At 45.9% G+C, this 14,035-nt stretch overlaps 1 protein-coding gene across 2 annotated transcripts in view; it reads left to right on the top strand.

Annotated features, from left to right (window-relative positions):
• The window catches only part of RALBP1 (ralA binding protein 1), a 50,241-nt gene extending 45,562 nt beyond the window's left edge, over positions 1-4,679 (top strand). For both annotated transcript variants that reach the window (XM_024213368.3, XM_024213369.3), the window contains exons 8-10: positions 191-312; positions 757-880; positions 2,722-4,679. In XM_024213368.3, the coding sequence (XP_024069136.2) occupies positions 191-312; positions 757-880; positions 2,722-2,988 (513 nt within the window). In that variant the 3' untranslated portion in view covers positions 2,989-4,679. The remainder of the gene's footprint in view (positions 1-190; positions 313-756; positions 881-2,721) is intronic.
• The last annotated feature ends 9,356 nt before the right edge of the window (positions 4,680-14,035 follow it).

Below are 14,035 nucleotides of genomic sequence, written 5' to 3'. Positions count from 1 at the left end.
CCAGCCTGTCTGCGTACATCCACACTAGGACAAAACTGTGCTTTCAGCATAATTACGTGAAATGTTTCCAGAAAACAAAGTTGTCTGGTCACTTCTGAGGATGCAGCATTAGAAAGAAGAAACACTGTAGTGTATTTTTTGTAGATCAAAAATCCAAGACCTCATGAGGTGAATTAATTGATCATTGCAGGAGAATGAGATCTTGACAGAACAGGAAGAGCTACTGGCGATGGAACAGTTTCTGCGCAGACAAATTGCCTCTGAGAAGGAGGAGATAGAACGCCTTCGAGCAGAAATAGCTGAAATTCAAAGGTAAGAGAGCCTGCTGACTTCGGATCCCCAGCCAGGCTAGAACTCTTACAAGAATTTCTGCTGTGAATGTATTTCTCTATAACAGAAGTGTGCAGTTCAAAATGCTGATGGAAAGGACAGGAACCTGATGAACATTACAGATTGCCTCATTGCAGCTTTTGGGATATTTTCTTCTAGATCATAGTAACTTGTGCAGATCTTAAGCATAAAAAAAATCCCATTGTCTTAAGGGACAAACTGCTTTTTTCTGTACTTCACCAAGAGTAGAATTTGCTTTTAAAAAAAAAAAAAAAAAAAGGAAGAAAAAACGCTTTAGTTTTATAAATTGCTGCAGACTCTCAAATGGATAGGCAGGTGAAAATTAGCTACTTTCTCACCTCCTGCATTTCTGGCAAACTTACACGTGAACAGGGCTTAAATTTAAGATCTCTTTTACTCTTTCAGTCGTCAGCAACATGGTCGAAGTGAAACTGAAGAGTATTCTTCTGAGAGTGAGAGCGAGAGCGAGGATGAGGAGGAGCTACAGATTATTTTGGAAGATTTGCAAAGACAGAACGAGGAACTAGAGGTGAGACAAGTGCATTTTACCAAAATAACCTTTGCTTTTCATGCTGGCTTTTTTGGGGGGTGGACTCCCAGCCATGTGGAAGAATTTCTCTGACATGCAGTTTGGCAGGTGTTCTCAGTGTAAGAGAGAGAGAGAACAGAGAATTACCTCAGTCTCTCTCTGGAATATATTTAATTCTCAGGAACCAGTGCTGTTCTTTTTAAAAGCTAACTTCATTCCCAAGGGCTCCTGCACCACGCGCAGTCATTTACCCACGTGCAAAGTGGGTGTAAATTGCTACCAAATATGATTTAGTAGAGTCTCTCAACCACTTTGCACAGGTGTAAATGACTTCACGTGAGGCAGGGCCTGGAGAATGGACTTCTCAGATTTTTTCCCACACAGCCCTTTCAATTTCTTTCATGCATCTGTCTGTTTTTTCCTCCCTACAAACATTTGAGACTTTCTCTTCACCTGTGCATTGTGTCTGAATTGTGACTCTTCATTAAAAAAAAACATGGAGGGCCATTGCCCAGTTCAGGAATTGTTACTCACTGGAGGGTGACAAGAGCATTTTAAAAGAGCAGCATTCGTATCCAAAAATTAAATATAGATATTTCAGAGAGCGATTGAAGCAATTCTCTTACCTAGTGTGAGGAATAATTCCCCACTGTCAAGGGCCAATCCAAAGAACCGTTGTCATCTTTCCCTTGTGCCATTGTGATTTTCCTGGCTATGAACAGTGTTACCTTAGCCAGCTAAGGAGAGCTCTAAGGTCCTTTCAATCCCTTCTTCCCACTCTGAGGATAGAGTTGTATTTCCTCCACCACTCTTCCGCCCTATGACTGGGAGTAAGATGCAACACTTGGCATATAAATTCTGGTCTCTTGCTTGGTGGTGCCTAGTGCTGTCAGGAGGCTCCTGGGTTAATGTCCTTTACAATTCTCAATAGAAAACTCTGTACTGCTACTGTATGGTGCTTTCCATCTGAGGGTCTTAAATACTTCTGTTATTAATAAACTACACCTCTCAAACACCCTGTCAGATACTGGTCTCCTATTACTGGTGAGGCACAGAAAGGTTAAATGACATGCCCAAGGTCATACAGAAAGTCTGTGGCACAGCCATGAATAAATCCTAGGTTTCCTGAATTCTAGTCCTGTGCTCTGACTAGCTAGCTGCTAACTTTGGTTAGCTGTTGATACGCCATATTTGTAACTCAGATTGAAGATGGGGACGATTTAAGAAGCTGATTAGGAACAGACTCCAAAAAATTCATCTAAAGCTGCCTTGGTGCAAAAAATTAAAAGTAGCCCAGCTCTAAGAATAACATCTGAGACACTTCACTGTATTTCTCAACCTGTAGATTTGTTTTTTAAACTGCTAATCTCATTTTTATAGTAATTCCTGCTGGAGGGAGGTGAGGCAAGGCAGCTCCAGAACTATTTTAAATGTAAAGTCTCTTTGCAGTCCATAATGGAACTGTCAAAACCTAATTGTTAAGTATTTAACTCAAAATATAGTTTACAAAAATCTTAAACCAGCTCTGAACCCTTCTGTAGAGGGGTGGGCAGGCGTGCTCATTTTCTCATCTAAGTGTGTATTTTTGGTGGGTGCAGCTGTTAGTCCACTGTCACCATAAATCTTCTGTTCCTTGTGGGGTTAGTTTTTTCATGCACTCCATTTCTGTTCATTCCTGTGTGTGTATTTATGCACACGTGCACACACTTGTCTCTCTCCCAAGTTAGCAGCAAAGGTTACATTGTGTGATACTCTATTCATGGTGCAGTAGCTACAGAAGTTACTGTTTTGTCATACAGAAGTTACTGTTTTGTCATACTTTTCTTTCCCTTGCTCAAAAGATAAAGAACAATCATCTGAACCAAGCGATTCATGAGGAACGAGAGGCCATCATTGAGCTGCGAGTGCAACTTCGACTACTACAGATGCAGCGAGCAAAATCAGAGCAGCAGGTGCAGGAAGAAGACGAGCCAGAAAAGCGTGGGGGTGTTTCTCAGCAGCAAAGAGACAGTGTCCTGGAGACAAAAGCAGCTAAAGAGCAGTCCAAGGCAGTCAAGGAGCTAGTCAAGCCATCACCAAGCAAAGACAGGAAGGAAACTCCAATTTGATCAGGGTCCTTGGATATTCATAAAATCAACTGGACTTAGCAAGGACTGTGCAATTTACTGTAATTCAGAGGCTAAAACTGCACAAATCTTTGCTGGCTGTGTACATTGTGTAAAGAATCTTGTCTTTTAAAACCTAGAGATTTTTGTCTCCTTCATAATAGTGGATTCTGCCCATTAGGCTCAGGTTACTTTGGAGGACAAAGCAATTAAAGGTTGGAGGGTGCAGAGGAGTTTTCCAGCTAGTGTCAGATTATTGGAGACCAATTTGCTTCAGGTGACTATAGATAATTCAGTAATGGTTTTATTTTAAACCAGAGCAATTATTTGTTTTCATCAAAGCAAAATTGGGAGGTCTCTTCTTTCCAGTCAATAAAAAGCAAAAATCTATCCACAGACATTAATTATTTGCCTTGTGAATCTATTCATTCTCATTCACAGTCATTTCTGCTTACCTGGTCACTCTTGCTTGTGCCTTTGATACCTTTCTGATGCAGATTATATACAAAAGAGCTTTAAATTCTTTCCTGTTTGGCTAAAATGTCTGAGACTGCAGGAGATCATCCTTACCTAACAAATGCCCTAATAACTTCCTCATTTTACAGTTGTAAAATGTATTAAAATAAATTCAAATCTCACAGATGTTATTTAAGTATGTCCCTTTGTGGTGGAAGGTGTTCATCAAGAGCCAGTCAAGTCTTTTGGCAATGTAGTGAACCCATTTGCTGGTTTGTAAACCAGTGATCCTCATCATCATACTTGTGTAACACATATGCTGTATTCACACTGCTAGTGCATAACAGCAGCCTTTTCTTAGTACAGAGAAAGGGTCCATTTTCAAGTGTTTTGAACTCTCAGTTCAGTTAAAACTCAGTGACCGATGCTTTAGTAATTAAAGGGGATTGGTTATGTTGTTTGCTTAGCTTAGAATAAGTTATCTTTGTCTAACCAAGCAATATATTGCTCCAGCTACAGAAATTCAAGCCAGTCATGCTTTTCAGATAAGCCTGATGAAAGATGCCCAGTGGAGGGAGCAGGGTTTAGCAATAGACATTTTTTTCTTTAGTAACAATAACTGTGACTTACTTTTGGCTCAGCTATTTAGTGCTACCAGCAATCAAAGGCCTTCATAAAAATTGGCATAGTAGGGCCATTTTTATGTTTCAAATGCACTCATTTATATATGTCAAATGAAATGACGGTCATGAGACTAGTCAATAAATAGTCAACTCAAAAAATATTGAAAACAACTCCACAGAGTGCTCATAGCCTATCTTGTTTCTAGAATCTGGATATTTATTTTCAGCACCTGTTGGATGTGGTTGTATTCTTTATCTATTGCACTGTTGTGAATCATGGGCCATGATTTGATTTTGTACAAATAATGCTTTGATATGTTATAGAAAACAGCCTCATATTTTTTTAAAATTTGGAGAATAGAATTTATGAAGATTGAGAATGTGATTAGGTGGCAATTGTAAACATGTAAAGCATTCTCCCTTGCCTGTCTGTTACATGCATTTTATATATGCTAGCAATATTTAAACGTTTTGTTTAAATTCACTCTAATTTCTATCAAATTGTCATGGATTTTTCTAATCAGTGTTCTTCAGACAAATCTCTTAATATTGATTAACTTTTATTTTGTTAGGATCATATTCATCAAGCTAATAAAGTCAACAGCCATTTGAAAATAGTTTGTAATGTATCTACCTCACAGTAAATGTCCATCTTTTGAAAGCAGCCTAGCTCACTTTGCATGCGCAGCTACCTTCCATTGTGTGTGGGGTTGGTTTTGTAGCAAACCCATCCCGATTAAACTATGAAGTCAGTTTTTTGGATTGCCCTCCTCTAGGGACCGTTATCCTGGCATTTCTATTATGAAACTCTGCTGAGGAAAAAAACTGGTTCAAGGCTAAAATTCAAGTCTTTAGATCTAGTGAAAGGAAAGCAAAACAAATAGTCAAAGGTCTGTGGTTTTCAAGAGCCTAATTTTACTGCTGTAACTGAAAAGGTGAACTGAAAGAGTTACTTTTTGAAATGTGGAATTCAGGCACTCAGTTCCGTTTCTCCTGCAGTTACCAAGCAGCTGCACCACCTACAGTGCTTTAGGTGTTTGGGTTGTCACCAGCCCCTGTAGCAATAGGACTGAACACAGGTCTTTGCAAATAAGTACAACAATTAAATGTTCATCTCTTGTTTCTGTAATAATGTAATTTGGTTTATCCATATTATGTTAAGAATTTGAGTTCTAAAAGTTTCTGGAAAAAAATTCAATTCTCTTGAAAAAACAATTAAAGCAGCTTATGTCCATGTTGCTAATTCATAATAGACCCTTTTTTAATATAAATCTGAGGAGCTGAGCTATTGTGCATGAATTTTTAGTGTGTGGAGTTGTGGATTTGATTCTTAGTAACACTGCTGATGGGTTTTTCATCCATCAGTTTATGTACCGACAGGATACACTAAGAGGCCCGTTGTGCTTTGTTTGAGATCAAGTAAGCCTTAATGAAAGCAGTGCTAGATCTAATATGTATCTTACACGTGTAATGAGTTAGTGATCTCTTTGAAGGAGCCATTGTACAGTTAAAAGAGCTGGTTATTTTTAATTGGACAGTAAATATAACTATGAAAGTAATTTCAATGGTCTGATATTTTACACTACCCAGCTCACTTATAAGAAGAGCATCCCAAGGTGCCTTACACTAAAACTAGCAAGCCCGGCTGTACAATAAAGCTCCGCTGGAGGTATAATTAAAGAGAGTGTTGCCCCCAATCCTGAACTGCCCTGATCGTCCGAGAAAATGCACTAAAGTTTGTAATTTAAAATAGAAAGGAAACCAGCGTATAAAGACCTAGTATATCTAGCTGGCCTACTGTGTGGGAAACTTGGAAAGACAACCACTCTAACAAATGAAAATGGCGGAGTAGTAGCAGGCTATCATACTATGGCTATGGATCATACCTGGCAGTATTCTTCAAATGAGGAATGCAATAGCATTATTGGGGATTTATGCCCTAGCAGAATCAGCAGACAAAATACCAGACCCAGCAAATTTAAACTTACTGAAACCAGGCTTCATTTTGTTATGCCTTTGTGGGCCCGACTCAAACAATGCATGTAATAAATAACTAGTCATAATTGGACATGATGGCTTGAGCTCTGATTGTATCAGCAATAATGAATCTGTTGTGTGTGTTTGACTAGATTTAACATGGCCCATTGTTCTAATCTTATGCATATAAACATTTACACAGGTAACCTGTTTGGTAAATTCCTAATGCTAGCTCTAACTGAATACTGCAGAAGGGTGGCACCTCCGTGCCACACCTACTTAACTATTCTTCAATCCAACTTAAAACCTTGTACCCACACCATGAAGTACTTTAGTTGACTGTACCAGCACATGCCTGGAGTAGCTTCTGTCCAATCACTCCATGTACAAGCCTTTTAGCTGGCCTTTTAAGAGTTTATTTCGAAACAATGACACACCCAAGTGAGTAATCAGCAGTGTAACTCTATAACAAAACTAAATTAACTGTGGGGAGAAAACCAGTGTAAAGCAGCAGGCGGTTATGTGCATCTGAAGTGGGAAGTGTTGAAGGCTGTTGCCCTCCTATTCATTGAAATTCTGCAACTGTATGGAGCTATTTTAGACAACTATTTTTAATGCAAATTAATCTTTTTTCAATAAAGTGTTTGTACCCTGAGAAGTAGCAGTTTGCAGTGAACTGTTGCCTACCTGAAAGTTGCAGTTAGTGGTTTGTCAAATCTAGCACCAAGCAGCTGCTTTTATCAGTTCATTCCCCTGTCAGGAGTCTGAAAAATGGCAGCCAGTGCCTACTTCACTCTTAGCAATAGCTCTGCAAAGACCCAGGTAGCCCATGGGCTAGATTACCAAAGAAACCTGTGTGGTGAGGCTAAGCTTCACTGTGCCTCACTTCGAGGTGCCTAGAAAATCGTTTATCCACAGTGGATAGTGCAATATTAGGCCAGAGAGAGCACACAAGCATGAGAAGAACAGGAGTACTTGTGGCACCTTAGAGACTAACAAATTTATTTGAGCATAAGCTTTCGCAAGCTACAGCCCACTTCATCAGATGCATAGAATGGAACATATAATAAGAAATATATATACATACAGAGAACCTGAAAAGGTGGAAGTAGCCATACCAACTGTAAGAGGCTAATTAATTAAGATGAGGTATTATCAGCAGGGGGGGAAAAATCTTTTGTAGTGATAATCAAGATGGCCCATGTTAGACAGTTGACAGCAAGGTGTGAGGATACTGAACATGGGGAAATAGATTCACTATGTGTGATGACCCAGCCACTCCCAGTCTCTATTCAAACCCAAGTTAATAGTATCTAGAATGACTGGAGGGGATTAGAACATACAACTGACTTTTCAAATTATTTATCCACAGTGCGATGGGGGAGGCCCATGCCAGAATAGCCTATAGCCCAGGAGCTAGGGCACTCTCCTTCAACATAGCAGGGATGTGAAATGGGGCAGCTCCCAAATTCCAGTTGAGGTAACCTAAGCAGTGGGCTAAAAGTAAGGAGGGTGGTTTCCCTACTGCAGCCTTTTTGTACACATTTGTCTATAGGGGCCTGAGCTGGTAGGTGAGGTCTAAGCACATCTAGCAGTTCAGGCCCTGCAGGTGCCTTAAGTACAAGCACACTTAGCTTCTCTTTGTGCATTGCTCTTGGCTTAGGCCTGGTCTACACTAGGCTTTTATGTCGAATTTAGCGCCGTTATATCGAATTAACCCTGCACCCGTCCACACCACGAAGCCATTTAGTTCGACATAGAGCCCTCCTTAAATCGATTTCTGTAATCCTCCACAACGAGAGGAGTAGCGCTAAATTCGAAATGGCCATATCGAATTAGGCTAGGTGTGGATGGAAATCGACGGTAATAGCTCCGGGAGCTATCCCACAGTGCACCACTCTGTTGACGCTCTGGACAGCAGTCCGAGCTCGGATGCTCTGACCAGCCACACCCCGGGAAAATTTGAATTCCTTTTCCTGTCTGGGCAGTTTGAAGCGCAGTTTCTGTTTGGACACCGTGGCGAGCTCAGCAGCAGTGGCAGCAGTGGCAACGATGCAGAGCTCTCCAGCAGAGATGGCCGTGCAATCCAATAGAAAGAGGGCCCCAGCATGGACGGATCGGGAAGTCTTGGATCTCATCGCTGTGTGGGGAGATGAGTCCGTGCTTTCCGAGCTGCGCTCCAAAAGACGGAATGCAAAGATCTATGAGAAGATCTCTAAAGCCATGGCAGAGAGAGGCTACAGCCGGGATGCAACGCAGTGCCGCGTGAAAATCAAGGAGCTGAGACAAGGCTACCAGAAGACCAAAGAGGCAAACGGACGCTCCGGATCCCAGCCTCACACATCCCGTTTCTACGAGGCACTGCATTCCATCCTAGGTGCGGCCGCCACCACTACCCCACCCCTGACCGTGGACTCTGAGGATGGGATATTGTCCGCGGCCGGTTCCTCAGCGGACGGGGAAGAGGAGGAAGGAGATGAGGAGGACGAGGCAGTAGACAGCGCTTACAACGCTGATTTGCCCGACAGCCAGGAGCTCTTCATCACCCTGACAGAGATCCCCTACCAACCCTCCCCAGCCGTTACCCCAGACACAGATTCAGGGGAAGGATCAAGCAGTAAGTGTTTTAAATATCCAAACATTTATTTACAACATAACTGGCATATTTAAAATATTAACAGTAGCTAAAGTGCTTTAAAACATGTAAACATTTATTTGCAACAAAACAGGAAGATTGAAAATATTAACAGTGGGTAAAGTGCTTAAAAACATGTAAACAGGAAAGTCAAACAAAAGGGGAATCAGTGCAAAGTGTATCATGATTACTCCGTCTTTGGGCGCCTCAATATATAGTCCGAACCATTTTAAAAAAATCTCACAATGTCCGCTTCATGATTATAGTGCCCAAAACCCTGCAGTCATTTGTCCCTCCAAGGGCACCTAAGCCAAGAACTGGTCAATGTAACCGGGGATCGAGGCGACATCCTCCGGGGAGAACTCCTCATACACCTCCTGCAGGTGTTTTTCAAGCCTCATCAGCAGGTTCCTGGGCAGGGACAGCTTATTAGGCCCCCCGTGGTAGGACACGTTTCCCTGCCACAACGCCAGCAGGTACTCCGGGATCATGGCCTTGCACAGCAGTGCAGCAAATGGCCCCGGTTTCTGCAGGCTGTCCCGGAGCATCTTCTCCTTCTGGCTCTCGGAGACCTTCAGGAGGGTGATGTCAGGCATGACTCCCTGCTGTGAATTAGGTAGGGGAAAGTTAGTATTGGGACTGCTTGCCCGTCCCTTTACAGAACTGCAACCGCCGGTTTACAGCCACGCGGTTTACAGCCGCGAGGGGCTGGGACAGGGCCAGAGTTCATGCTTGCAGGATTGCTGCCAGCAGAGACTCGCATTGCTTTCTATGTGAAAGGAGGCCAGTGCCACTCTTAAAGTTTTAAGCGGCCACAAGTCTACGGCTTACCATGTTTGCCATCTAGACAAAGTCCGGTGTCCTGCCCTGCTCCTCAGCTCGCCACAGCAAGACCGCAGGCACTGTAGGCGAGGGCCGAAAATTCGACCTTGTCCTCAGTGCGCGTGTGATAGGTGCTCTGCATGGTCTTGTTCACAGAGAAAGACTATGTTCTCTGTTCACAGATACATTGCTCTGTCTCAGGAATTCACTCCCTTTTTCCAATTCCCACAGCCACATCTGCCCAGAGGCTAGCGCACATTAGGAGGAGGAAGAAGAGGACACGGGAAGACATGTTTGCTGAACTAATGGAATGCTCCCGAGCACAGGCAGCCCAGCAGACACAGTGGAGGGAGAACTTGTCCCAAATGCACCGGGCAAACATTGAACGGGAGGAGAGGTGGCGACAGGAGGACAGGCAGGCTACTCAAACGCTGCTTGGACTAATGAGGGAGCAAACGGACACGCTCCGCCGCCTTGTGGATGTTCTGCAGGACCGGAGGCAGGAGGAGAGAGCCCCGCTGCAGTCTCTCTGTAACTGCCCTGCCCCGCCACCAAGTCCCATACCCCCCTCACCCAAAGTCCAAACACGGAGGGGTGGAAGGGGCCGGGAAAAATTTCACTCCACCCCTGCGGACTGCTCTACCACTAGAAGGCTCTCATTCCCCAAAATTTGAAAAGTCCTTTCCTACCCGCCTCACACAAGACCCCGTCCAAGTTTCACCCCCCCGTTCCATGTGCGGTTGTTAATAAAGAATACGTTTCTGTTCATTTCTGTTTCCATCCTCTTCTTTTGGAGGGGAGTCTGTCTGGAGGGGGGGGAAGGGCCTTGGTCATTGGACAGGACAGTCACCTTTAGCAGGGGGCAGGTGCAGCAGCAGGGCACATATACAGTGCAGTGACTAGTTATCCTGGTCAGTCTGGGAGGTGGTTTTCATGTTCTGTGTGGTGGGGGCGGTGGTGTTGCTCTGTGACTTGGTGGCGGGGGAGGGCAGTTACAGATCTTATGCAGCGGTCCTTACCCTGGATCACAGAGCCGCGCAGCAGGGGATCTGTAACCCTCCTCCCCCTGCAAGACAGTCACATAGCCGACACATACACGCAGTCCCGGCCAGGAGGGCTGGCAGGCTCCGTTGAAACAACCAGTCCACCATCGCGGAGCCTGTCATTCCTGGAGTTTAGAAGCATCATTTGCATCACAACCCTAAACCCGCTCCCCGCCACAGTCTGCGTCCCAGGTTTAAAACATTCCCGTGAAAACAGTAATAAAGACAACGGTGTCCATGAACAAAACAGAACAGATTTTATTTTTTGGGAAGGGGGTGAAGGGGGTATGTAATTGGAGAGGATAGTCGACGGCAACTGGGTAAAGAAACGGGGGCAAGTTCAGCTTCTGTGTCCACAAACTTAAAAGTCAATGGGTACCCTGCTCAGCCTTGAAACTGGCTTTCAAAGCCTCCCGGATGCACAGCGCGTCCCGCTGGGCTCTTCTAATCGCCCGGCTGTCTGGCTGGGCGTAATCAGCAGCCAGGCTATTTGCCTCAACCTCCCACCCCGCCATAAAGGTCTCCCCCTTGCTCTCACACAGATTGTGGAGCACACAGCAAGCTGCAATAACGATGGGGATATTGGTTTCGCTGAGATCACAGCGAGTGAGTAAGCTTCTCCATCTCCCCTTGAGACGGCCAAAAGCACACTCCACTACCATTCTGCACTTGCTCAGCCGGTAGTTGAACAGTTCTTTTTCTGTGTCCAGGGCGCCAGTATAGGGCTTCATGAGCCAGGGCATTAGCGGGTAGGCTGGGTCCCCGAGGATCACTGTAGGCATCTCCACATCCCCAACAGTTATCTTGTGGTCCGGGAAGTAAATACCTTCCTGCAGCCGTCTAAACAGACCAGAGTTCCTGAACACGCGAGCGTCATGAACCTTGCCCGGCCATCCGACGTAGATGTTTGTAAACCGTCCCCGATGGTCCACCAGTGCTTGCAGCACCATTGAAAAGTACCCCTTTCTATTGATGTACTGGCTGGCCTGGTGGCCCGGTCCCAGGATAGGGATGTGAGTCCCATCTATAGCCCCACCGCAGTTTGGGAATCCCATCGCAGCGAAGCCATCTATGATGGCCTGCGCGTTTCCCAGGGTCACTACCTTTGACAGCAGTACCTTGACGATTGCCTTGGCTACTTGCATGACAACAACCCCCACGGTAGATTTGCCCACGCCAAAGTGGTTCGCGACTGACCGGTAGCTGTCCGGCGTTGCAAGCTTCCAGAGGGCTATGGCCACTCGCTTCTGGACAGTCAGGGCTGCTCGCATGCGGGTGTCCTTGCGCTTCAGGGCAGGGGACAGCAACTCACAAAGTTCCAGGAAAGTCCCCTTCCGCATGCGAAAGTTTCGCAGCCACTGGGATTCATCCCAGACCTGAAGCACTATGCGGTCCCACCAGTCCGTGCTTGTTTCCCGGGCCCAGAATCGCCGTTCAACAAAATCCACATGCCCCATTGCAAACGTGATGTCCTCGGCGCTGGGTGTCGTGGTTTCTGACAGCTCTGTGCTACTCTCCGACTTCAGGCCCTCACTCCGCTGCCGTAGCCTCCTCGCCTGATTTCTCTGCATCTGCCTCTGGGAAAGGTGTATGATAAGGTGCGAGGCGTTGAGAACGGCCACAACTGCAGCGATGGTCGCAGCGGGATCCATGATCGCAGTGCTGTGGCGTCCGCGCTGTCACTGATCAAAAAGTGCGCGAACTGATTTCCCGCCGGCGCTTTCAGGGAGGGAGGCAGGGCGGTAGTGACTGACGGATGACGACAGTTACCCAAAAGCACCCTCGCCACAATTTTTTACCCAGAAGCCATTGGGGGCTCGACCCAGAATTCCACTGGGCAGCGGGGACTGCGGGAACTGTGGGATAGCTGCCCACAGTGCACTGCTTCCAATGTCGACGCTTTCCCTGGTAGTGTGGACTGACAAAGTCGAATTACTGTCCTTAGTGTAGACACACACGTTCGACTTTCTAATATCGATTGCACATATTCGATTTAACTAAAATCGAACTACTCTCGTAGTGTAGACATACCCTTAGACATCAGGATGCTTGGTGTGGGCCTGCACTGTGCGTGCCAAGAGGCAGTATCACAGGTGCAACTGGAAACTCACTGCAAAAGTTAAGGTGCTAAGTGGCTTCAGCTGCCTACAAGGTTTGGGTGACTGAACTGCAGTGGGGCTGATTGAGATTTAGGCACTGAGGTGCCTAATTGCCATTTTAAGTCCTTTTCTGAATCCAGCCCAGGGGGACTATTGAGGGCTGAGTTTAAATCACTTCTATGCACAGCTGATGGTGTTCCTTCATTAACATCAAAGAGTTGTTCATTGCTGGCCCCATAGCTCTGGGGCTCAATTTCCATCTCCACTGGGCTGAGTCTGCAAGTAGAAAGCTGTCTAACTCTTACCCCACCAAATCTAATGATGCCACAGGAGCCTCCAGCTATTTGTGCAGGTACCAAGGGTGTAATTTGACTTGTGGAATGCTGACTAGGGCTCTTATTGCCTGCAAGGGAACACACCCAGACTGCTTGCAATGGAGGTTGCAGAATCCACCAACAGAAGGCACAATCCCTGTATGGGGCAGGGTGGGAGCAGCTAGGATCCCTCCCTATCACCCCCTCCCCCCCATGTTGCTGAGTGAGTGGCCTAAAGAGCTGCCCCAGGGCCAACAGCAGGGCTCAGGGAGGCCTTGTATAATAAGGCAGAGAAGCAGTAGTTGTGTCAGAGGAGGAACATTCTTCCACCTGAGAGGCAGAAGCAGCTGAGACCCTAGGCTCTGAACCAGGGCCCCCACCCTCTGCATGCAAGGCTGGAGGATTGCCCTGAAAAGCCACATTGGAGAAGAAAGAAGTCTCCCCCCAGCTCGGGGAAGGGTAGTAGCACTGAGCTCTCCTCCTCAGCCCCATACCTGTTGCAGGATGTTAAAAAGACATTTCTTTTAAATAAATGACAGCTGATGCAATCCCATCTCCTGGGCCTCAATGGACCATGCCCCCTCTAGCTGCCCCAGTACTGTATCAAGGCACAGGAATCTGACTGGTTCTGCAACTCCAGTTTGCTACTCTGATGTCAAAGCATGGGCTGTTGTGCAGGCCCCTGAGCAATCCCAGACTAAGCACCTTCGGTTTGCCAGTGTAACATCAAGGCCTAGGGTTGTGAGCCAGCACTGGCTGAACACCTTACGCAAGGCCTGACATCAAGGAGCAGGCCACTGTGAGGGCACTAGGTCAGACTCTCCACTTTGCTTGTTTAAGAGGAAGTTGCCACCTCAAGCAGAGGCAACATATTGGGTTCACGTCTAGGGGCAGGCCCTGTAGTCATTGTCTTTGGCTGGGGCCAGGTATCAAGGCTGCCACCACTGAGAGCTAACTACCACGTGCTTTCTGGTGTGAGGTGAAGGTAGTTTTCTGTAAGGTGAGTCACTGCCGCACTTACAGCACAGGCCTAGGGCAGTGTTTCCCAGACTTGGGACTCCGCTTGTGTAGGGAAAGCCCC

Source organism: Terrapene carolina, unplaced genomic scaffold (genome assembly GCF_002925995.2).
Source record: "Terrapene carolina triunguis isolate 2854851 unplaced genomic scaffold, T_m_triunguis-2.0 Scaffold58, whole genome shotgun sequence".
NCBI lineage: Eukaryota > Metazoa > Chordata > Testudines > Emydidae > Terrapene > Terrapene triunguis.
The sequence above is the reverse complement of the archived record's forward strand: the minus strand, read 5'-3'. Positions and strand labels throughout refer to the sequence as shown.